At 43.3% G+C, this 23,105-nt stretch overlaps 2 protein-coding genes across 4 annotated transcripts in view; one reads left to right on the top strand and one right to left on the bottom strand.

Annotated features, from left to right (window-relative positions):
* The window catches only part of CARF (calcium responsive transcription factor), a 50,725-nt gene extending 48,250 nt beyond the window's left edge, over window positions 1–2,475 (bottom strand). For all 3 annotated transcript variants that reach the window (XM_084818160.1, XM_084818170.1, XM_084818178.1), the window contains exon 1: window positions 697–2,475. In XM_084818160.1, the coding sequence (XP_084674286.1) occupies window positions 697–733 (37 nt within the window). In that variant the 5' untranslated portion in view covers window positions 734–2,475. The remainder of the gene's footprint in view (window positions 1–696) is intronic.
* Window positions 2,476–4,493: 2,018 nt separating this feature from the next.
* On the top strand, window positions 4,494–22,773 carry WDR12 (WD repeat domain 12). Its single transcript, XM_084818203.1, has 13 exons — window positions 4,494–4,583; window positions 6,775–6,869; window positions 8,453–8,547; window positions 9,795–9,901; window positions 11,811–11,926; window positions 13,596–13,750; window positions 15,771–15,816; window positions 17,688–17,773; window positions 18,245–18,385; window positions 18,504–18,609; window positions 19,693–19,825; window positions 20,250–20,322; window positions 21,078–22,773. Exons 1-13 carry the CDS (start codon window positions 4,543–4,545, stop codon window positions 21,153–21,155), a joined length of 1,272 nt encoding a protein of 423 aa, XP_084674329.1. The 5' UTR covers window positions 4,494–4,542; the 3' UTR covers window positions 21,156–22,773.
* Window positions 22,774–23,105: the final 332 nt, after the last annotated feature.

Raw genomic sequence — 23,105 nt, 5'->3', positions numbered from 1 at the left:
GTACAGAACGCAGCGGCTCGCCTGATTAAAGGCAGCCGCCGGCGAGATCACATCACTCCAGTGCTGAAGGAGTTGCACTGGTTACCAGTTGTTTTCCGGGCCAAATTCAAGGTGTTGGTTTTGACCTTTAAAACCCTATATGGTTCCGGCCCAGCCTATCTTAAGGAGCGCCTCCAGCAACACCAGACAGGCCGCTTAACAAGATCAGCCTCAGATGGCCTTCTCTCTGTCCCATCAGCCAGGACACCTAGACTGGTGGGGACGAAGGAGAGGGCCTTCTCTGTGGTGGCCCCCACTCTGTGGAACTCCCTCCCTAGGGAACTCCGTCATGCCCCCTCTTTAATGAGCTTCCGTCGTGCATTAAGAACGTGGTTGTTAAGGCAGGCATTTGGGGTGGGTTAGGGTATTTTAAAAAAAAAAATATGGTAAAATTTTATTGTTTTAAATTGTTTTATGGTGGGTTGTACATCGCCCAGAGTGGCTGGGTGACCAGTCAGATGGGCGATTAATAAATTTAATAAATAAATAAATAAAATAAATAAAATGTGAAATTAGGGGGCATGCTTGAGTCCCCACATACCTCTCTATAGCAAACACCAAGATACCTGGGATTTGGGACAAGAATTTAGAGAGGGGCACAGAGCCAGGCACCTTTTAGAAATTCAGAATGTTGCAAATGAGATTCAGCTGACTTACACATAGATGGACGCAATTCCTTCCTCACAATCTTCATGCCTCTTCACACATATATCCCATAGCCTTCCATTGCACCTATTCAGTAGGCACCAAGTAATACTAAGTACCTACAGCGGTGTATACCTCCTCATTTTTATACAATGCAGCATACCAAATACTGAAACCTACACCTGGTATGGAGTAGCACAATATTGCCCGCCTAATTTGGGAGCTAGAGCTGATGACTTTGCTACTTATGCAAGAAAATATCAGTGTTCCAAGAGGTTGTATGACAGTAATTTGCTAATTTAAGACATCAGCTGCATTTAAAAGAACATTTAAAATGGAGTATCAGACCGTAGACAATTTTGAAGCAGGCCAAAAAATCCATCTCTGGCAGGACACACAACTACTTCCCATGGAAACCATTAGGCTTGCTCCTTAGTTGTGACCAGTAGATCTATATGTACATGCACATGCATGTTTGCCTGCATGCTTGCACAGTGACCTGTTAGCCTATTTAGAAACAAAGCTAAACAGCAGCATCAAAGCAGTAGCTTTATTAGGACCTTTATTCGTGTCTCTCCATCTCTCTCACACACATACAACCTGCTTTTTCACAGACCGTTTCCACATGTTAAGTGTTAAAAGCGATGCCATGGACCTAAGATGGCGATCCAGGTAACTTTTTGCAAATTAATTCAAAGAGCACAATCCTTTGCATGATAACTCAAAAGTAACTCCCACTGTGTTCAACAGGGCTTATTCCCAGCAAAGCATCCATTGGCCTGCAGCAGAAGTTAGATTGTGCCACCCATGCAGAAAAGATCCCAGGCTGCACCAAAGCATATTGGGACAAAGAGCTGTATCCAGTATTAGCCCTACTTAGAGCAGACACAGTGAAATGAGTGGGACGTGTTTGACCAGGTTTCCCCTGCCTGGAGCCCTCCAGATGTGACAACTTCCACCAGCCCTAGCCAGAATGGCCAATGGTCAGGAATGCAGGGAGTTACAGTTGAAAACATTTGGCAGGCACCAGGCTGGGGAAGGCTAAGGCTAGATACAACCCAGAGTACCAACTGGGTCACTCTCCCAATTCTAAAAACCCTCTTAGCTTGTAATTAATTGCGCCCATTTTGCTCTCTGTGAACTATTGGAAGGCACGAGAAGAGCAACCTCGGTAGTAATTTATTTATTTTTTTAAACCCTGACTACTCTCTCCTCAGCAGCCTTCTCAGCAGCGAATGAGCGGGGTCTTCGCCCTCACGTCGCGCTTCTCCCCACACGCCCCCTCCCCTAAATGGACAGTGCTTGGGAGCCGGGGGCGCCGCAATGCCCGCCCCTCACCACGACAGGGTGCCCTGTCACAGGGCCAGGCTCCTTGCCTCCTCCGTCCCGCGCCCAACCTGGGCGTTAACCCCGCCAGGAGGGAGCCTCCTCCCGCGCCCCGTCCCGTCCGGCAAGGACGACCCTCCCGAGGGGGAAGGGCAGCCCAAGCGCGCGGCCCGACCCGGCCACATCACTCAGCCGCCGCGCGCCCGAGCCTTGCCGGGGGAAGTCAAAGGGAGCGGGAGGGGGAGGAGGAGATTCAGAACGAGTCTACTCAACCTCGTCTTGGATCTGGCAGGCGCCACCCGGGAGACCGCGCGGGCACCTGTAAAGCGCAGGCGCGGCTTCTGCCGAACGCGAAGGGGGTTTCAGATGGGCGTCAACGGGATACCGTACACCCGGAAGTGCCGAACTGCCGCGCTACTATATGTAATATAATAACAACAACAACAACAACACAATAATAGAGAGAGCTTCATACACTTCTCACTTTTCCGGTTCCGATTACAATTCTTTGTGTGCGGAGCAAAAACACAGGAATTAAAGGAGACACTCCAGGCAGGCAGGCAGGCAGGCAGGCATGTTATAGCCTCTCTTTTGGTGCAGATTTGAAATAATCGTGTCCTCTATTCCCCACCCCACTCAAAGGAAGTTTCTTGCCACATTTATTGGCTGTTAGAACAGAACTCTGGGGTTTGTTTTGGGTTTTAAAGGTGGGGAAAGGATAACTGGGGGACTGTTGGTGAGCGTGGGAAGCAAGAAGACAAACCAGAAATTAAGACCTAACGTTCCTGTCGCTTTTCAGTCCCTATCCAACTAGCAGAACTTAAAGCAACTTTTCATTCCCTATTCAAATTATTTTATATGATTTCCCAGAAAGATAGGAAATAGATACAGTAATTGTGCGATTAGGAGGAACAGCAGAAAAAAGAAGAGAGGAACTGTATTCTTAGCTAGAAAATGTAAAGGGGATCTTTCGTATTTAAGAAATTTAGAGTGCACTCCTATGCATGTTTGAACTGAAAAAAAGTCATACAACTCCCAGAATTTCCCAGCTATACAATGCTGGGAGTTGTAGGACTTTTTTTCAGTCTAAACATGGGATTGCGCCTTTGGTGCATGCTTGAAAGCTGCATCTGAACAGATTGCAGGGGAGGTATTAAACGAGGATATAGTTGTTAACTGAGAGTTTACTGGAATATGCTACGACCCCAGATTTGTAAAAATCATGAGGACCCCTGCCTCGGATCCCTATTTTTACGCTGTGGAGGCGCCCATGAGTGGCGGATCCATGATTTTTCTGGTTCAGTCCATGGAGGCAGATGTGCTCTGGGATTTGCTTGTGGTTTGGGGGATTTGCTCTGTCAAAATCATATGATCCGTGGATCCGTGATTTTGCTGGATCCGTGATTTTGCTGGTTCAGTCCGTCGAGGCAGATGCGCTCTGTGATAAGAAGATAGTTTGTGTGGGTGTCCCCTTTAAAAATCATATGAAATCACGAGGTTCCCTTTTTGATTTCATGGATCCTTGTTTTACTTTCTTCCTAATCAAGGTAAGCGTGTAAATACAGCCTAAGCCACTTACCAGGGATTAAGCTCCAACCCATTGAACTGAATATGAACTTGAGCACGCTCCGGGAGAGAGCGCAGGACAGGAAGGCCTGGCGTGCTATGGTCCATGGGTCCTGCGCTCATGGTCCTGCGCTCCTGCGCTCTCTCCCGGAGCGTGCTCAAGTTCATATTCAGTTCAATGGGTTGGAGCTTAATCCCTGGTAAGTGGCTTAGGCTGTATTTACACGACTGAACAACAACAACAACATTGAACTTAATGGGACTTTCTCGGAGTAGAATTGCATAGGGTTGCGCTCCAAGAACTGTACAAGTCTGTCCAACAGGGGTCGTAACAATTCCTCCCAAATAATTTCCCTATGAAGACCATATATTAAGAGAGAGTGGGCGAATATTTCCTAATAAGCATACACAAGAATGGCCCTGAGTGTTCTTGCAGCGTTGGTTTCCCCGCGTTAGAACCCACTTCCTCAGAAAGAGGTACGAGTCAGAAAAACAGTGTTATACTCTGGAAAAGACCCTGATGCTGGGAAGGACTGAAGGCAAAAGGAGAAGGGGACGGCAGAGGATGAGATGGCTAGATAGCATCACCGATGCAATGAACATGAATTTGAGCACACTCCGGGAGAGAGCGCAGGACAGGAAGGCCTGGCGTGCTATGGTCCATGGGGTCACGAAGAGTCGGACACGACTGAACGACAACAACGGTGCGGGAAGGGTTATTCGTGCATGGTGCAACCAAGCATAACTAGGAACCCCCACGTATGAATGACGGCGGAGAGAAAAATAAAAGCTGGTTCTTTACCTTTAAGAGCAGGCTTTACTAATCAGTCGCTGAGCTATCCATTGGCCTCACGGAAACAGGATGAGGGCGACTCTCAGCCACGTGGGACCGGCGGTGCTGATTTTGGAGAGTCTTTTCCGGCGCTGGGGTTGCTCCATTCGGCATCACCAGCCCGGGCCTCTGCCATGGCGCAGCTTCAGGCTCGCTTCTTCACCGATGATACTAAGTAAGTGAGGACGGGTATGAGTGAAGGAGGTGAACGGCATGGCTGGAACTGGAGCTGTGCTCAACATTTTAGGTGCCGCTTATTGGGAGAGCATGAAATAAAGTCGATTCTGCTGAATTCGGCCTTAATTCGAATCTGGACTTTCTTTCACACCACAGTTATCGGTTATAGCTGGATAACGTAACCCTCAAGAGCTGCTGCTGTGAACGGGTCGCAGTTATTATCCTGAATGCGTATGGGCTCTGCAAGCTACTGCTGTCTCTTAGATTTTATGACCTTTTGGTCTTAATGTTCTTGTTCTCTTTAGTTTGTATCTTTGCCAACTTATGGCAACCGTCCATATGATAAAGTGGGCTTTAGTCCACGGAAACGTATGCCACGTGTCTTTAATGTGCCACAGGACTCTGTTGTTTTTCCTAAGGCTGTTAAGATTATCCTGGCTGGGACAGTAATGGTGGTACCGGGTTTAATTTGGATGGTATAGCCAGAAAAAGCATCTTGTGAGGAGCAATATAATTTATGTATAGTAAGGGTGCAATCCTTTGCAAGTTTAGACAGAAAAAAATTCCTACAACTCCCAGAATTTCCTAGCCATCCATTGGGAATTCTGGGAGTTGTATGCCTTTTTTCTGTCTAAACTTGCATAGGATTGCACCCTAAGTTATATATTGGAGCTAAGATCATTCATTTTTTGGGCAGGCAGCTAATTCTGTAAACATTGACTGCAGAGAGACGTTTAACTTAGCTGGGGAGCTGGTGGCTGTGAAGGCCTCTTTGGTGCTGATGACCTTGTAAATAGCCTATGAACATCACTTAAGAACATAAGAACAACATGGTAGATCAGACCAAAGATCCATCTAGTCTAGCATTCTATTCACACAGTGGCCAAACAGCTGCCTGTGGGAAACCCACAAGTAAGACATGAGGGCAATAGCACACACACCGTAGTGTTCCCCAGCAACTGGTGTACATAGTCACACTGCCTCTGGTACTGGAGGTAGCATATAGCCATCAGGACTAGTAGCTGCTGATAGCCTTATCCTCCAAGAATTTGTCTAATCTGTTTTTAAAGCCATCCAAATTCGTGGCCATCACTACATCTTGTAATCGTGAATTGCACAGTTTATGCACTGTGTGAAGAATGCCTTCCTATCCACTTTCTCCACACAATACATAATTTTGTATACCTCTATCATATCCCCCCTTACTTGCCCTTTTTCCTAAGTGAAACAGTCCCTGATGTCATAACCTTTCCTCATAAGGGAGCTGCTCCAGCCCCTTGATCATTTTAGGGCACAATCCTATGTATGTTTAGACAGAAAAAAGTCCTATAACTCCCAGCATCCCTCTAGCCATTCTGGGAGTTGTAGGAATTTTTTCTGTCTAAACATGCATAGGATTGTGCCTGTTTAGACATTGCCCTTTGACTTAGACAGTTACCAGAATCCTACATAGAGGTAAGTGTGCCTACATCCATTGAAATCAATGTACAAAGAAAAAATTGTACAATTGCTGTACCATTTCTACTATCTATAACACAGGCCTATGCATGTTTATCCAGCAGTAAGTCCCGCTATATTCAGTGGTCCTTACTTTGTGATAAATGTACATAAAATTCTAGGCTTCACCTGAAATCCTTTACAGATTTGCCCATTGAACACAGTGAGGCTTACTTCAGAGTAGACTTGAGAGAATTGTGTTGTTAATCATGTATATAAACCTTGTTTGTTATTTGATACTCTTGATTTGTCTGTAACTATGAGTTGTCTGATAGTATTGTCTGTTGTCTGTTACTTGATACTCTGTTTTTTCTGTAATTATCAGGCAAGCCACAGCACTGCCCTGTGAGGTAGGCTGGCACTATATGCATAGGGATTTGAGGCTGAGATAATGATTTTTTTGGTGTTCCTGATGTCAACAGTGGGATATAGATGGACGTTTGAAACTTGCTCCCATTATAATATCAGACTTTTACAATATAAACTGTTAGATGTATCAACTGTCTTTTGGAAACTGAAATTGTTAAACATACCTGACATTTTTATTTTATTGAAAACATTTATATACCACCTATTACATTCATGCTGTTTAGTACTGGCTTAATTGAGTAGATCTGCTCACTTCAGTGAGACAGTGCTGAAAGATTGAGATTTCATCTGTTTCTAAATATGTGTTCATTTTCTCTCCATAGATACATAGTAGACAATGTTCCTTTCTCTGTCCCAGCTGCTTCTGAAGTTGCTGATCTTACTAATATTATCAACAAATTGCTGGAAACTAAAAATGGTATGTCTGTGTTTCGGGGATGTGGCTTTAAAAGCTCTGTCCCTTCCTCTTATCATTGTTTTGATTTTAGTTCTCTTAGGAGTCTATAGAAGCAGGCACTAGATACATATAAGGAATCGATTTGCAGTAATGCAAACTTAAATAATTTTAAGTTAAGTTTTAACTAATGTTGACTATTAAGCCCCTGATACTATCGATGTCAGCATATTCAGTATAAATTCAACTTCTGTGCCTTATTTAGCCAAGCAGACTGGAGTGAACAATTTGTGCACTGGGTCATTGTAGATTTCTTTTTAAAAAATAAGTTGATCACAACTTTACCCCATGCATCATTCCACAAGCTCAGGACTGTGTATAGCAGCATTGCACCCATGCTGGCTGGGGGTGCTGGGAGTTGTAGTTCAACACATCTTGAGGGCATCAGGTTGGGGAAAGCTGGTCTATGGTGTTATGCTCACAACAACTTTGTGAAATATGGGTGAGAAATAGTGACTTGACCAAGGCCACCCAGTGAGCTTCACGAGCAGTGATTTGAGCCCAGGTCTCCCTTTCCAAATCTAGTGTAGTCCATTTCATCATAATGGCTGTCATTACTGCTGTTGTAGTTAAACTTGTATCTGCCTCAAAGGAGAGCAGGCTTTAGTGGCTGATTCTGTTCCTGTTGTGTCGTAGAGTCAGTTCACACTATGGGCGGGGTCACATGATCAGAATAAGCCACTATGGAATGGTTTAGGGTTATGCAAGGGTTGTTTAACTGTCGCATAAGCCACCCCCACTGGGCTTGCATGACACAATAAGCCATGGTGACCACCTGCCATGGCTTGAATAGTCAAAAGGCCGGCCGGCACACACCACAACCCACCATAACTTAAATAGGCCACAGTAGGCTGTGGAATCGTGGAAACCTAGTCAGTGTATTCTTTGGCTAACCTCTGGGCCAGCAGCAACTTCTGTGATTATTTTTCATCTGCCACAATAGTAGCAAATCATTTCCAGCCTTCTTGATGATTGGCCTGGACTCATGTTTGTCTGCATGATTGCATGCCCAGAGAAACTGTATTGTGGGAAAAGGTCCAAAGAATTATACACTTGAAAAAAACCAAGATGCCATTGGGTCCAACATGCTGAATATGTGATCTGTGTGCTGAATATGTGATCTGTGTGCTGAATATGTGATCTGTGTCAGTGATATTACTGACGGTTTGGGGATAGGGGTAATACCTTCCAGATGCTTTGGACTACAACTCCCATCATCCCAGACCAGGATGAGCAATGGCCATGTGGCACTTGTAGCCCAAACATCTGGAGGGCATCAGGTTGCCTACTTCTGGTTTGGGCAGTAAACATGAATCTTATCTGCTAATAAAAACTTGAGGACTACTCTTTCTCCAGTGCTTTTTGTTTTTCTTGATGAAGTTTTGTCCTCCGTTAAAGTTCGATAATATCAAACGTATTGTATGTTTGTACAGTAACTGGAGAGAGTCTACATTTTAGACATACTTCTAAGTCTGCTCAAATATAAATTGTCACTTCTGATTGCATAACTTAAATTATACAATCTGTCATTTGTGATTTGTCTCCAGAGGGCCACAAATATGTGGAATTTGACTTCCTTGTCAAGGGACAGTTCTTGCGTATGTCTCTGGTCAAACACATGGAAATGGAAAATATCTCAACAGTAAGTCATTTGGGTAAGGGTTTTTCCCCCTGCAATTAGTGTTATTTCTTTAAGGTAGTGTTTCTAATATATGAATTGGAGTAGTGGGGTGGAATACTGTTACAGCTGAATCCTTAACATGTTTACTTGGAAGTAAGCCCCACTGAACTCAGTGGGACTTGCTTCCAGTCTAACCCTTTTTCTTAACTTGGGCAAGCATGTACTTTATTTCTAATCTCTAAAAATGTATATTGTGGAGTGTAGGCACTTGATTATGAATAAATGTCACAGAAAGGGCTGTAGGGTCAACCACTATCCACTTATATTGGTGACAAGGCTCTCCTTCATTGTACTGGATCAGCTGTCCAATCCCTCACAATTTGAGCTCTGGGATTCTCTTATTTTAGTTTTAGCTTTTAGAAGTCATTTTCCCTGAGCTCAAAGCAGTGCACAAATCATAAAAATCATACATTCATATAAAAAGAACTCAAGCAGGTCTCTGTCGGAGTTTTGAAAAACAGTCTGCTGTTTCCTTGATCTTACCTTACCCATGTTTTTGTCTAGCAGGGGCTGTACAGGGCTATAGGAATCTCTTTTTTTTAGCAGTTTTCACAGTGGAACGTACTCCGTTCAGGATTGCCAGTGTAGCTCAGTAGAGCCAACAGAGTGTGGGCATTGGCTTGTACAGTTTCAGTGCAATCCCATACATACTTACCAGGACGTAAGCCCCATTTATCTGGTTCTCACAGCACAGTAGCCATTCCTGGGTTGTTTAACCCAAAAATTACAGGGACGAGCAGAGCGCACATGCCATGTGTTTGTTGTTTCCGCTTTTAATGAGCAACCCAGGAATGAGCCAACCCAGAAACCTGCGTTGTTTATGGGTTAAACCACCCAGGATTAACTCATCAACAAACCATGGACAAATGTTGGGTTAACTTTGGGTTGTTTAACCCAGAAACAACGCAGAGTTTCGGGTTCACACATAATGAAACGACACAGGAGTAGAAATGACAAGTGCATGGATTGCACACTCCACTTGTGTCCATGATTCCTGGGTTAAACAGTCGAGGAATTACTGCTGTGGTGCCCAAACCAGCCCGCTGAGTTCAATAGAACTTACTACCAGGTAAGTATATACAATTGTATCTTAATCTTTCTCTGCTAGTCTTGCACAAATGAACCAAGGATATTCTGCTACAGAGGAAATGTTTATTTTATACTTCACAGCAGTTGACTATTTTCTTGATTTTTTTGCGCACACATAGGAAGATGTAGTAGAAATAGAGTATGTAGAGAAGTACACAGCACCTCAGCCTGAAGAATGCATGCTACATGATGACTGGATCAGTTCTATTGAAGCTGCAGAAGAATGGTGAGAGATGCCTATTAAATTGGGATAAATTTCCCCCTTTGGGGGTAACTTACTATCTCTCTGTATCTATATGGTTGCTTCCTATTTTACCAGATTCCCCATTTTGAAGACCTAGTTACAGTTTATCCACTCTCCCCCCTGCCCCACTTTGCCCCTCTTTCTTTTAAATATATTAATACAGGATTCATTCTAACAATATTCATTTTTATGAGAATTATTAATGTTGCCGTGACCCCCCTGCAAACAAGATTTTAATCTTCTTTTAAAGTAAAAAGAATATCTTGACTGTACTAAAACATGGGCAGCAAGACACTCTAAAGCAATGTTGGCTCCCCTATGGTCTTTCCTCCTTCCCCAAATCAAGGTTTCAAGCAGGCCAGATCGGATTCCTTGGGGCTTTTTCCTATGCTGATGCTGGCAAACTTAACAGAAGCAACAGCTACCTTTTGCATTGGCTCCATTTTGAATGTGCAGTATGTGCCGGAGAAGTTCAGTGGTGTGTACAAACAGGGAGAGGAAGAGTTTTTCAAAGCTAAAGCTGCAATGGAAGACATGGAAGCTGAGGCCTTGAAAGTGATGATAGAATATGAGAAACTTTGCCTTTTAATTTAGGACCAGCCTACGTTATCATGAGTTCCCTCTCAGTTTTCTTTTAGGCAGACCTTATTTCAGACGGCTTTCAATTGAGGGGGTAGGTTAGGTTTGTATGTTGCTCTTAGTGGCTCTATTTTTTTAGACAGAGTTGCTGGCTACAATGAAATGGAACATGATTTTATTGTTTTTTGTTCATTGTTGTTTTTAATATATGTTTAAACTGATTTTATTATATTTTGTATTCCACTTGAGAAAATACAGGGTTGGATCCAGGATATGCCTTCTGTAGACAGAAGGGTTCCGCTCGAAGAAGGTGCCTTCGATTGATATTCTAGGGTCCCCCCTCACCACAGCTCACCTCATTCAGCACGGTCCCCTCACCCTCTGTGTAGCACTTTTAGGGTGTTGGAGGGGCTGTATGGGGAGTGGTGGGTGCAGAAATCCACTTCCATCAGTCCTGTTGCACTTGCCTAAGTCTGGATCCAGCCCATGGTAAGGGGCTTATAAATCTCTTAAATAAAGAGTCCCTAAATTATAAGGAAGGGATATGTTCCTCCCATTTCCTCCTGAATTTACTCCTGAAATATCTCAGTCTGTGAAGCTGCAGTAGGTAGATGGAAGAATCGGTGCTGGGGTGGGTTGAGTGTGGGCTAGCTTTTAGCTTTCCTTGATTTTTCCGCAAAATTACGAACTCTGAACTTCCCATAATGGCAGAAGATTTATGAACCTTAGGAAAGGACCTTAACATGGTGGCCACCTGGAGAGTGGATGGTTGTATTCCCATTTAGATTTAGCCGCTTTAAACAATGTGCGGTATTTATAACCCAGTTGTCTTGCTGGGAAAGGATTCTTCACCAGCAATAATTAGTTGGATCCAGCAAAAGCCTCCCACATTGAGAGGCTTTTGATCCAGCGGAGCTTTTCACTGGCCTATTCGGGAATGAGGCGATCTTCACTGATTCTCCCTTCCCCTGAAGATAATTTGCTCTGGAGAGTTTGGAGGGGCCCTCTAGAACAGTGGGAGAGGTGGTGCTGGGGACTGCAAGGGAAGGGGGGAATCGGCAGAAATGACCTCCTCTCTCTCTCCCTGCTGGTGGTAGCATTTAAGCAGAACTCCAGTCGGGGATGCTCCTCTCAGCGAGAAAAAAAACCTGGATCCATCCCAGTGTCTGGTCATTCCATTCTCAAAAATATGATTTGCATAGTGTTTGAAATGCTCAGTTAAATAAGTATGCCCTACATTCCTAGAGGGAAAGCTCTCTTATGAAGTGCTATGGGCAACTGCCAAGAGGTTTTTTGCTTCTGAATTCCATAGGATCTTGACCGGCTCCTATGATCAGACGTCTCGGATCTGGTCAGTGGAAGGCAAACCCATAATGACGCTTGCTGGGCATGTCGATGTGGTGAAAGATGTGGCCTGGATAAAAAAAGGTCAGTAGATTTCACTTTGTTTGTGTCTCAGGCTAAATCACTTCCCCAGAAAGCTTGCCAGCCTGAATTGTTCAGTTAAATAGAACCCTAACAAACCGTCTTGTAGCACTCTACAGAATAGCACATCTATTATTAGTCTTCAGTAAATGTCTAAGTCTTTAAGGCAGGGGTGCAGAACCTGCTTCCGCCTGAGTGCTGAATTCTATTTTGGAGAAGCTCTTGGGGGGCTGTGTTCCAGTAGTGGGTGGAGCTGAAGGCAAAAGGGGTGTAGCCAGAATATTTTTAAAAATAAGCATATTTTAGCTAAAACCTCTTAGGGAGCGCTCCTATGCGCACCCCCCCCCCCCGACAGCATAGGATAGTTCGTTTTCCTGGCTCCGAGGTTGGAGACAGGGCTCTGGCCTCAGAAACAGGAAATTACACCCCCCTCCCCCTCCCCATTCCCCTTCCCCTCATAGCTGGCATAGCTACCTCTCTATGCTCGGAAAATGGAGCACAGAGATGGGGAAAACAGGTGTTCCCAGGGGAGGGGAGGAGACTGGGGCGGCTGCAATATGATGTATCCTATGGCCGCCTCAGCCTCCTTCCCTCCCCTCTGAGGCACTGCGGCTAGATGGGCAAAACTGCCCGTCTAGCAGAAATGCAGGGTAGCTGGAGCGCAGAGGCGAAGATTGCCTCTGCTGTCCTCCTGCCCTGCACTGGATACTTGTCAGCCTCTGAGTTTGGAGGCTGCTGGCAATCCACGTGAGGTTGCACCCTTACTGTCAGTAATTAAGATTTAGGAGAAGCATTTCAACTGTTTAGAATGGGGGGAAAACTGCACCAAAGCCAGGAAAACACCAAGTGATCAGTGGTTGGTGGAAAGGGGGTGGGGCCAGTGGAAGGGATGTGGCCATTTGGAGAACTCCAGAGGGTTACATCAGGACCACCACTGGGCTGGATTTGGCCCCTGGGCCTGAGCTTCTGCATCCCTGCTTTAAGGTAGTAAAAGATTCTGCTGTGTTCGTTGCAACATGGTGACGTCTCTGAAAGTTGTTAAACAAATCTAGTCTTTCAATCTTCTTTGAAATCCCTTCTTTACAGTTGTTACCATTTCATGTAGCACTTTTCATTGTAAATAACGCTTTCAGGATCCAAGTCCCATGTGCACTTCTCTGGGTTATGTTAGTCCTGTTCAGCTGTGAGTACAAGGGGCTCTGTGTATAGTACTGGTCCCGAGGTCTCACTGGGGATCCTCCATGAATAGAAAAGACTCCATGGTGGAGGCGTTGTCTTTCCATACTGCACTCAACATTGAACATCGGAGGCCATCAGAGGATGGCAACAGGGTGGAGGGCCTTCTTGGTGGTAGCCACCTGATTGTGGAACGCTCTCCCCATGGAGACCTGCCTGATACCAACATTGTCATCTTTTCGGCGTCAGGTTAAAACTTCCTCCCAGGCGTTTGATGGCATATGATGGGGCTTTTAATGTCAGTTGTTTTATCAGGTCCTGGTATTTTATTGTTAATTATTTGTAGCCGTTTCGAACCGTTTTAAATATTTGTATGTTAAAGATTTCATATTACGCTTTTATCATGTTCTATTTTAATTTTTGGGAACCGCCCAGAGAGCTTTGTCGGTATAGAAATGAAATGAATGAACCTATGTACTCTGCCTGTATCCTTTAGACAGTTTGTCATGCCTGTTGCTTAGTGCTTCTATGGACCAGACTGTCCTGCTGTGGGAATGGAATGTCGAAAAGAACAAAGTGAAGGCCCTTCACTGCTGTAAAGGACATGCAGGAAGCGTAGAATCTGTCGCTGTGGATGGCTCAAGAACTAAAGTAAGTCCCAGGACTTCTGCACCAACACCTCACTCGCGAAAAGTGTCAGGCAGGAGAAGTGTTGCCGTAAAGCATAAAAAGCTCGGCTACAATTCTTGAACGTTGAAATCAAAACATCACTTCACCATGACATGGTGACTTTATGACCTGTGTTGGCTCTGCAGTTGACTCTGGTTCCACTGCATTAGATAAAATGGAGATGTGCGACCACAGCATGGAACAGCCTTCCCCAGCCTGGTGCCCTCCAGGTGTTTTGGACTTCAATTCCCATCGGCTCCAGCCAACATGGCCAGTGTTCAGGAATGCTGGGAGTTGTAGACTAAAAAATCTGGAGGGGACCAGGTTGGGGAAGGCTGTTCCTCCACCCCTTTTTTCCAAGTAAGTCTGTGGGCAAAATTTTTGTTGAGCATTTGTTAAAGCTGCCAAGCCCTGAGAAAGATTCTTTCTGGAAGAGTTCCTGGGGAAGACTATTCATAGTTGAAACGGTAATACACCAGGGTTCTGTTGACTGATATATTTTATGAGACTGATATGTTTGATACAAGGTACATGCATTGGAACTACTGACTTCCTCTGTAATTTGGTGTGCATAATTGATTGTGCCCTATTTGTTTATATACATGTCTTTAAACTATTATAAGCTCCCTTCTGTTTATATTATACAGTCATGTGAAAAAGAAAGTACACCCTCTTTTGAGTTATATGGTTTTACGTATCAGGACGTAATAAAAATCATCTGGTCCTTAGCAGGTCTTAAAATTAGGTAAATACAACCTCAGATGAACAACAACGCATGACATATTACACTGTGTCATTATTTATTTTACAGAAATAATGTAATAATAATGCCCTTCCCAGATTGATGGGCAGCAACAATTGTTAAGGACCAGATGATTTTTATTATGTCCTGATACGTAAAACCATAGACCTCAAAGAGGGTGTACTTTTTCACATGACTGTATAAATTGATTAATTGTAGTTCTGTAAGGTTTCTTGAATCTTGTGTGTTTTTGTTGAATTGCATTCTGGAACATATTTCACCATAGCTCCTGTTGGTCCTCCCTGGTCATATGTATTTGTGATTGCAGCTTTGGATTGGGCCCTAAGGTTTTACTAAAAAGTAGATCTTTAGGAGTTTATCAAACTTATTGAAAAGAGTTTGAGAACTCCGTATTTATTTTATTCATTTAAAGTCCATCTTTCTTCCATTATGGAACTCAAAGGAGATTACATGGGGGTGGCCTCCTGTCATGTGTTGATTGCCAAAGCGTTATTATTCTTCAGTGATGCCACTAAGTCTTGTAACTGGGAGACTTGGATTAGTGAACTTGCCCTCCTGACAGTTATGGAGGAGCCCTCCAAGGTTGGAGCCTGATACGTAATGAGCTCAACTTTGTGCCACTCCCCCGCCATTGCTAGCTCCTCCTTCCCAAATTTAGCCCTGGACCATTCTGCACATGTTCTATGACCATCCAGTGACACCAGGGATTAGGAACTACATTTCTGTGCTACCCAGGGAGAATAAATGCACCTATAGCTTACTTGGGCTCATCCAGTCTTTAAGCCTGAAGTCTCCACCGCTGTGGCAATCTCACAAGGACAGGTTTGGAAAGCAGGGAGAGCTGTTGTTGTTATATTTATACCACACCTTTTTCCCAGTACTGGGACACAAGGCGGCTTACAAAAATTAAAAATATTCAATTAAAACATATGAAAATATACAAAAGTTAATATAAATTAAACAACAATACAATTAAAATTATATTAAAACATTAAAACAGCATTTTAAAACAGTATTTTAGCAGCATACCCACAGGTGGTGGTGGGGAGCTCCCCTTGGTCCAGTTCAAATCATGCTTGAGCTTAAGCAAGCTAGTTTGGGTTAGAGTCAAATCAAGCTAGAGTAACTCCTTTGAGTTGACCTTGTTCTGAATTGAGTTTGGTGAAGCTCGCCCTTCACAAGTGCTAACTAGGAGTGTAAACATTTTGTTGAAAAGTGTGCATTTGTCTTTGTTTTTAGTTTTGCAGTGGATCCTGGGATAAGATGCTGAAGATCTGGTCTGCGGGTAAGATAAATATTTAACCTTAAGGTTTCTTTTTAAATTTTCATCCTGTGACCTACAGCCTCTCCATCTATAACTCAGCACATTTATTGCACATGTGTGCACGCATGCACTCTTCTTTTCATGAACTTGAACCACATTTTGCAAAATAACAACCACCTCAAACATTGCAGTTTAAAGCTACATGCAAATGCACACACTTTAGTAACCACATCCAAACTGTGGTGTGTTGGTGCAAAATTCTAGATTCCTAACTATATAGTTGTTGTTCAGTCGTTAAGTTGTGTCCGACTCTTCGTGACCCCATGGACCATAGCATGCCAGGCCTTCCTGTCCGGCGCTCTCTCCCAGAGCGTGCTCAAGTCCATATTCATTGCATCGGTGATGCTATCTAGCCATCTCATCCTCTGCCGCCCCCTTCTCCTTTTGCTTTCAGTCTTTCCCAGCATATTTGGAGAAATACTTTGGTTGACCATAATGGTGGTTAGGTTCAACTAATGTCTAAGCCAGACAGGCCAGCTGTAATTGACTGACTGACTTCTTTCATAGTGTCTTGCCTCTTTGTTTGTGTGTTATATATCTAGGATACAATGGGCACTATCCAATGGAGACTGCCTGCAAGTTGTCAGCCATGCCAGTTCCCTTCCACAAGCGGCATCCATCGCTTGCAGAATGGAGATTTAGTCCTTCCCAGGGCAACCCAAATTGAGTGGAGGTGCTCGTTTCTGGAATGGGGCAGACTGGCAGAGCTCACATAACGAAAGGAAGCAGAGCTGGGCCCCACTCGCAGATGGGCAGCATTGGGCACTGCCCAATGTGCTCCTGTTAGTTTCTGGATGTTGCCATTTTCAGTAGCATCTGCCCATTTCAGCCTTTAGCATGCTCTGCTGCTGGCTTCAAAGTCACGTTCTTCAACAAGTAGACCTCAAAACAAGTAATGGTACCATCCAGATGATAGTACTATTATTTTTTTTCTATGCTAATTTATTACCACTGATTGCTGTTGTGAATGGGTGACTCTGTTCTTACGTTCTGTACATTTTGGTTCTGCATAGAAATGTAACAGATCTACTACTGCTCCTTGCACTTCATGGCCTCTTGGCACTGCTGTTTACAAGCTGTGTGTAGATATATGCCAACTGAGGATAACACTTCACGTCCACAAAAGCTTATGCCATAATAAAACTACTGAAGTGCAACAGAAATCTCAAGCAACTGGTCCACGTAGAGCAAGCTGACACCACAATCCTAAATACGTTTACGCTGCAGCCCTATACCTACTTACCTGGGAGAAAGCCCCATTGGACTTAGTTGGACGTTATTCCCATTGTCTTTAGTGGAAACTAAATTTTCAGATAACTGTACTCATGGATTGCAGTCAGTGATAGTGTAATTTGTAAAGCCACCTATTTATATGTCCAGATGGCCTCTTGTAAGCCCACCTGAGAAATCGCTTGCCTTTAGAGCAGCCTTCCCCAACATGAGTCCCCTTCAGATAATGTGGACTAAATTTTTCCTGACCATTGGCCATACTGATTGGGGCTGATGTAGTCTAAAGCATCTGGAGGGACAGAGGTTGGAGAAGACTTCTTTTGTGTTTCTTCTGAAGTCAAGATTCTAAACACTTGCTCCTGTGGAAATGGTTAATATAGTACGTGTCAAGTATCATTGGAAAGACTTGTACAAATAATATACCTGGGCCTCAACATTTCAGAGTGTAAATTAGAGCTAATGAGTGACTTCAGCATCATAGATTTCTCCAGAATTGGCTAGACTTAAATCTTTTACAGTAAGAACTCCAATGGGGAGTTCTTATGGCAATGGGAGGCTGGCTGATGCGAATTATGGTTGAAATCACTGTATTTTGATTTCAGTGCCTGCAGATGAAGAGGATGAAATGGAGGATGCAGCAAATAGACCAAGGAAAAAGCAGAAAACTGAGCAGTTGGGACTAACAAGAGTAAGATGAAGCTGGATTGTATAATATTTCCTTAGGACAAATGGGAATCAAGCCTGGCATGACTACTTGGCATGCTTGGCAGCTGCCAGGGTTCATCACTAATGGTGATCCTACTGGGACCTCCACTGCAGGGCCCTGGTGGCTGCAGTTGCAGGTGCCATCTTAGTTTTCCCAAAATGCATTGCCCCAGAAGTTCTATTCTGGCACATTGTGGGTAAGAAAATATTGGGGCTGCTACATGGGGCCTTGAATTTTAGGAAAACAAAGATAGCAGCCCTTGGGGTCTACCAGACTGCACCCTGCTGAGGGTCCATTCAGCCCTGGAACTAATGGAGATAAAAGGGGAAAGTACCTGAAACTTGTATCCCAGTGCCATGTAGATTTAATTGGAAAGAAGTCCTACTGAATGTGGGAAATATAGGGAAATATTTCCAATAACCATATATCCTAATCTTTATTTTTCACATTTAGACTCCTATTGCAACCTTCTCTGGCCATACAGAATCTGTCTCTTCTGTACTTTGGTCAGATACAGATGAAATATGCAGTGCTTCATGGGACCACACAATTAAGATGTGGGATGTTGAAACAGGAGGCCTCAAATCAACTTTGGTGAGTGGGTTTGCAATCCCAAATCCATATTCTCCAATTATTTGTTCATTTCAACAGAGCATTTGTGTAAAACCTAAAGAACAGTTTGTTACTTAATACTCCTTTATTCTTATATTAGACTGGAAACAAAGTATTTAACTCTATATCCTATTCACCACTGTGTCGGCGTCTAGCCTCTGGAAGCACTGACAGGCACATTAGGTTATGGGATCCTCGGACCAAAGGTGAGTAAAAGTGAATATGTGTTCATGAGATAATTTCATAAATGCCACACACACATGTTGCTTGGCAGTTTCACTTTTAATTTCATGCACTTTGCTGAGCTGTGCATGCACGCTTCGGAACAGGTTCTCTGGTAAGACTTCCCAGCCAGAAATACTTCGCAGCCAGGTCAATATAAAGAGCCCTGTGGGGCTGGGAAGAGCTGCAGAAATTCCTCACTTCTCCCTGCAGCGGTTATTACCTAAAGTAGCAGAAAAGCACATAGAAACTGCTCACGTTCCCTGCCTGAAAAATTCCTGAAAAACTGCATACAGGAATGATAGCTTGGTGGTAGAGCACATCCAGATCCAATCTGTGGCATCTCAAGTTAGAAGCATCAGGTAGCAGGCCCCTGCCTGAGACCCTGGAAGGGCACTGCCAGTCAGATAGATGGACAAACAGTCTGACCTGGTGTAAGGCAGCTTCCAATGTTCCTACTGCTAGTTTGCAGATGTCCTGTTTTTACTGTTTACATCTTTGCTTCTTTGTTTTTAAGAATCATGCCATTTTGATTTTTTAAAAGAAACCCAATGGGTAAAATCCAACATTGGCCCTACTGAGTAGACCCAGTGAAATGAATGGGACTGAAATTAGTCATGCCTAACTTATGTCTCATTCGTTTCATTGGGTCTACTCTAAGGGCTTATGCTGGATTTTACTGAATGTTTTATCTCATGAGTGGTCTAACTGTGGCATGGATGCCACAGGCAACAGTGACTTATGGCATACCTGAAAAGGAGGGGGCAGATCTGCTATACCACAGAGTTAGTACTGTGCTCCTGCTTACCTCCTACCTCCCACCTTGGTAAACTAGAATCAAAACCACAAGAAAAGGGGGATGTACATACTGGAGTGTGTAATGGAGTGGCAATAGTTCCTACTTTAAACTTGATTTGTGGCATATTAGCTAAAAACATTGGCCACAACTAGTTTCTGCATCCAGCGTGCACTTATCTTGACCCTGGCATATGCTTGTAAACTTTATAAATGGCATATGTGACCCATTGTCAGTTGTGGCTTGTGAATCTTGTCTGTCTTGTTTTCAGATGGTTCTTTGGTATTACTTTCTCTTACCTCGCATACTGGCTGGGTGACATCAGTGAAGTGGTCACCCACACATGAACAACAGCTTATCTCGGGTTCTTTAGACAACTTTGTCAAACTCTGGGACACAAGGAGGTAAACTTAAATTTTGGGTGGTAGTTGCTACTGTTAGTATTCTGCATATGCCCCCTTAGGTTTTTGGAATACCTAGGGAGATTGCCCTTTGCAAATGTGACCCCAAATTCCATTCTATGAGGCATTCTGTACCATCGGAGCAGAAAGCAATACAATCCCTTGTTCTTATGATCAGATCACAGAATGATTTTTTAAATCTTTACTTATTAAAGCTCTTACATAGTAGGTGATGTACAAATTTAAAAAGTAAGACCACATGTCCCTGTGGACTTAACGATTTTTTAAAAAGATGACAAGGGAAAGGGAACTGGAGGGGAAGTTTGCTGAAATCAGCCAACAAGTGCTTTCTGAACAATTTGGCATCAGGGTGGTTTTATTTTCGTACAATATGAGCAGGATGACTCCAATATCTGTGTCTCCTTAGTTGCAAAGCCCCTCTCTATGACTTGGCTGCTCATGAAGATAAGGTTTTCTGTGTGGAATGGACAGAAGCTGGGGTAAGAACTTTCTCTTCAGGAATAGGTGGAGTAGGTGGAAAATGACAGAAATTCTGATGTTTAACTCTGCACCAGATAAAATAGTCCTCTACTAAATGTAAATTTAGTGAACGTATATGTACTACTTTTTAATGCAGAGCAGAACAGCAAAGCTGCAAATTATGACAAGTATAAAACTGTTTCTGGGAAGAAATGATTTTGCAAAAATATTTATTGCCCTTTGGCATCATGAAGTCTCTGCAGTCTAACATTAGAGATACAAAAGGTTCAAAATTGAACTTGAGATGGCATGAGCAAGCAGTAGAAAGTGGCCAAGCAGTGGCAAATCTTGATACGTATAGTGTCATTTCTTTTGCGGCATGGGAGTAGAAATTTTCAGGCAGTATGTTAATTGTGAGATCTGTTCTATCCTTGTTCCATCTCTGCATGAGTAACAGCTTTGGAGGTCTTGTTTTGGTGAAACAATCATGTAGACATGCAGAGAGAATCTTTTTCACTATCTCCATTCCTAGTTGATTTTTTTTTTTCTATATTGGGGGAAATGTTGACATTACATTTTTTTTCCCCCAGATTGTTGAGGATTGCCAAAAATCATAGCTATGGTGGACTTCCATTATTTGGGAGCTTGTTATACTATTATTTATACATAGTTTGAGGAGGAATTATGTTTTTCTGTTTAGAATTTTACTTTCTTTAGAATGGGAAAAAACTAGTAGTGTCTCATTATCATTATATTTTTCTTGCCCACGCTGTAGTTGCTGTTAAGTGGTGGAGCCGACAACAAGCTATATTCCTATAGATACAGAGCAACCACCTCTGATGTTGGAGCATGAAAATACATGAGAGGATAATCGGAGAGAGAACTCTTCTTCCACTAGAAGTTCTTGCAATCTATCGTACCACATCTGTAGAAAATGTGCTATTTCATGGTTTAACAAATCTTGGGTTGGCTCTAGAGTCCCCATGAACATAACTCTGCTTGTGGATTCTCCAGCTGGAGGAAGAAGGGGAAATGATTTTCGCTGATCCCCCCCCCCCCCCGGCTGTTCTGGAGTGTTGGTGGACCTCTTCGAACAATGTTGGGATGTGATATGGGGGTTGCAGTGGGGATCAGTGAAAATTGCCTACCCCCTCACATTTCCTCCAGCAGGAGCATCCCCCAAATTTCCGTCCCTTCTGTTTAGGAAAGGGACACTGTTGATCTAACCTCATGTCTGTATTTATGGCTTAGAGCAAGATTAGTTTCCTGTTCTTTATTTTGGGCAGCAGGGGGCGGGTAGGGCACTTGTATTTAAAACCTTTTTCCTACGGTGGCCATATGAAGAAAACTTACGTTGATAATTTAAGCATATTCATGCTTTATTGTACTAAGTTGACTAGAATTTTATGTAAATGTTTAATAAAATGGTTTTCTTTTGTGCAACTATATTTTAAGTTTTTAAGTGAATTATGATAATGAGCTTCCCAGCTTCCATTAGCTTCAGCAGGAACTCCAGGTGCTTACCAGTGAAAATCGTTGAAGCTGTAGCAGTACCTAGCTGTGGTTCTAGTGAAGTAAATGTTAAGAAGTGTTTCTTCCTTCACTTGGTGGTGGTTATGTAATTTGACATCCATTTTAAACACTCAAGGTATTTTCTTGGCCCAGGATCTACAGGACTGCACAACTAGTTCCACAGATCCAAGGGAGCATTAGATTTGTACTTTTTAAACAGCAGCCCACTATGTCACATGTCAAGGTCACTTTTGACCTTTAGGGGATATTCAAATGCAGATTATGCAGCATGAGACACTACTGTTCAAAGAAACAGAAAAATCAAATCTCACTGGGCGCCTGTGGCCCTCTAGATGTTTGTCTCCAACTCCAATCAGCCCTAACCAGCATAGCCAATGGTCAAGGATGATGGGTGTTCTAGTCCACAACATCTGGAGGGCCACAGGTTCCCACCTCCACTTTAGATTCACCAGTAGCACCTAAAGTAGCTCTTTAGATTTCAGCCTTGGGATCATATTTCTAATGAGTCCTCAGATTTTTTTTTTTTAATGGTGTGCTTTGAAGAACAAAATGCAAAGCCCTGCTGTCAAATAGTACATGTAGTGCCTGCTGTGTATGGGATGGTCAGCATTGGAGACTTCAGGCTGTTGAGTAGCCTCTGGGTTTGAGTTAGAACAGCAGCCAAGACCAGATTTACATTGAGTTACAACAGCAGCTAAGACCAAATTTAGGTTGGAAAGGGGATGTGTGGGCTTGAAGATATTCCTGTTGGGTACAGTTGTGATTTTTTAATTCTACTTCTGAGCAAGAGCAGGAGGGAGTGCTGCCCCCACCAATGCTATATTATAGAGATTCAGTCTATTTCGTTCTTAATAGATCTCAAGCTACTGAATTTTCAATTTATTTTACATGAGTATGATCCCTGATCATACTTCAAATGGTAAGGAACCTGAAGCAGAGATGAGCAGACTCCCTCAGCAGAAGTAATCAAGAAGGGGAAGTAAGGATAGTAAGATTATTGTGGGACAGGATGGTGGTGGGAGGATGAGAAAAGAAGACCCATCAATATTGCCTTCCCTGGAGCGCAACATTTCTGAAGTGGCCTACTCACCCCTGCATTTGATACTCCAGCATGGATGTATGCATTGTCCAATCCATTAGGTGATTTGCTCTACATATAACAAAGTGAGCTGCTTTCCATTCCATTCTATCTGATGAAGAGTTTTTTGTACTGAATATTTCTGTACTATCTACGACAACAGGAGTTAGACTAAAGGAAATATCACTTATT

Source organism: Heloderma suspectum, chromosome 1, assembly GCF_057233095.1.
Source record: "Heloderma suspectum isolate Gila_16-S chromosome 1, 16-S_ref, whole genome shotgun sequence".
In the NCBI taxonomy this organism is placed as follows: Eukaryota; Metazoa; Chordata; class Lepidosauria; order Squamata; family Helodermatidae; genus Heloderma; species Heloderma suspectum.
This window is presented reverse-complemented; position numbering and strand designations above follow the sequence as displayed.

What these genes read in the sequence shown, in the direction of transcription:
- WDR12 (XM_084818203.1), top strand. Translation starts at nt 4,543, where the DNA reads ATGGCGCAGCTTCAGGCTCGCTTCTTCACCGATGATACTAA. An exon ending in TGTGGCCTGGATAAAAAAAG is followed by an intron (nt 11,927 to 13,595) that starts GTCAGTAGATTT and finishes TGTATCCTTTAG; the next exon opens with ACAGTTTGTCATGCCTGTTG. An exon ending in GCTGAAGATCTGGTCTGCGG is followed by an intron (nt 15,817 to 17,687) that starts GTAAGATAAATA and finishes TTTTGATTTCAG; the next exon opens with TGCCTGCAGATGAAGAGGAT.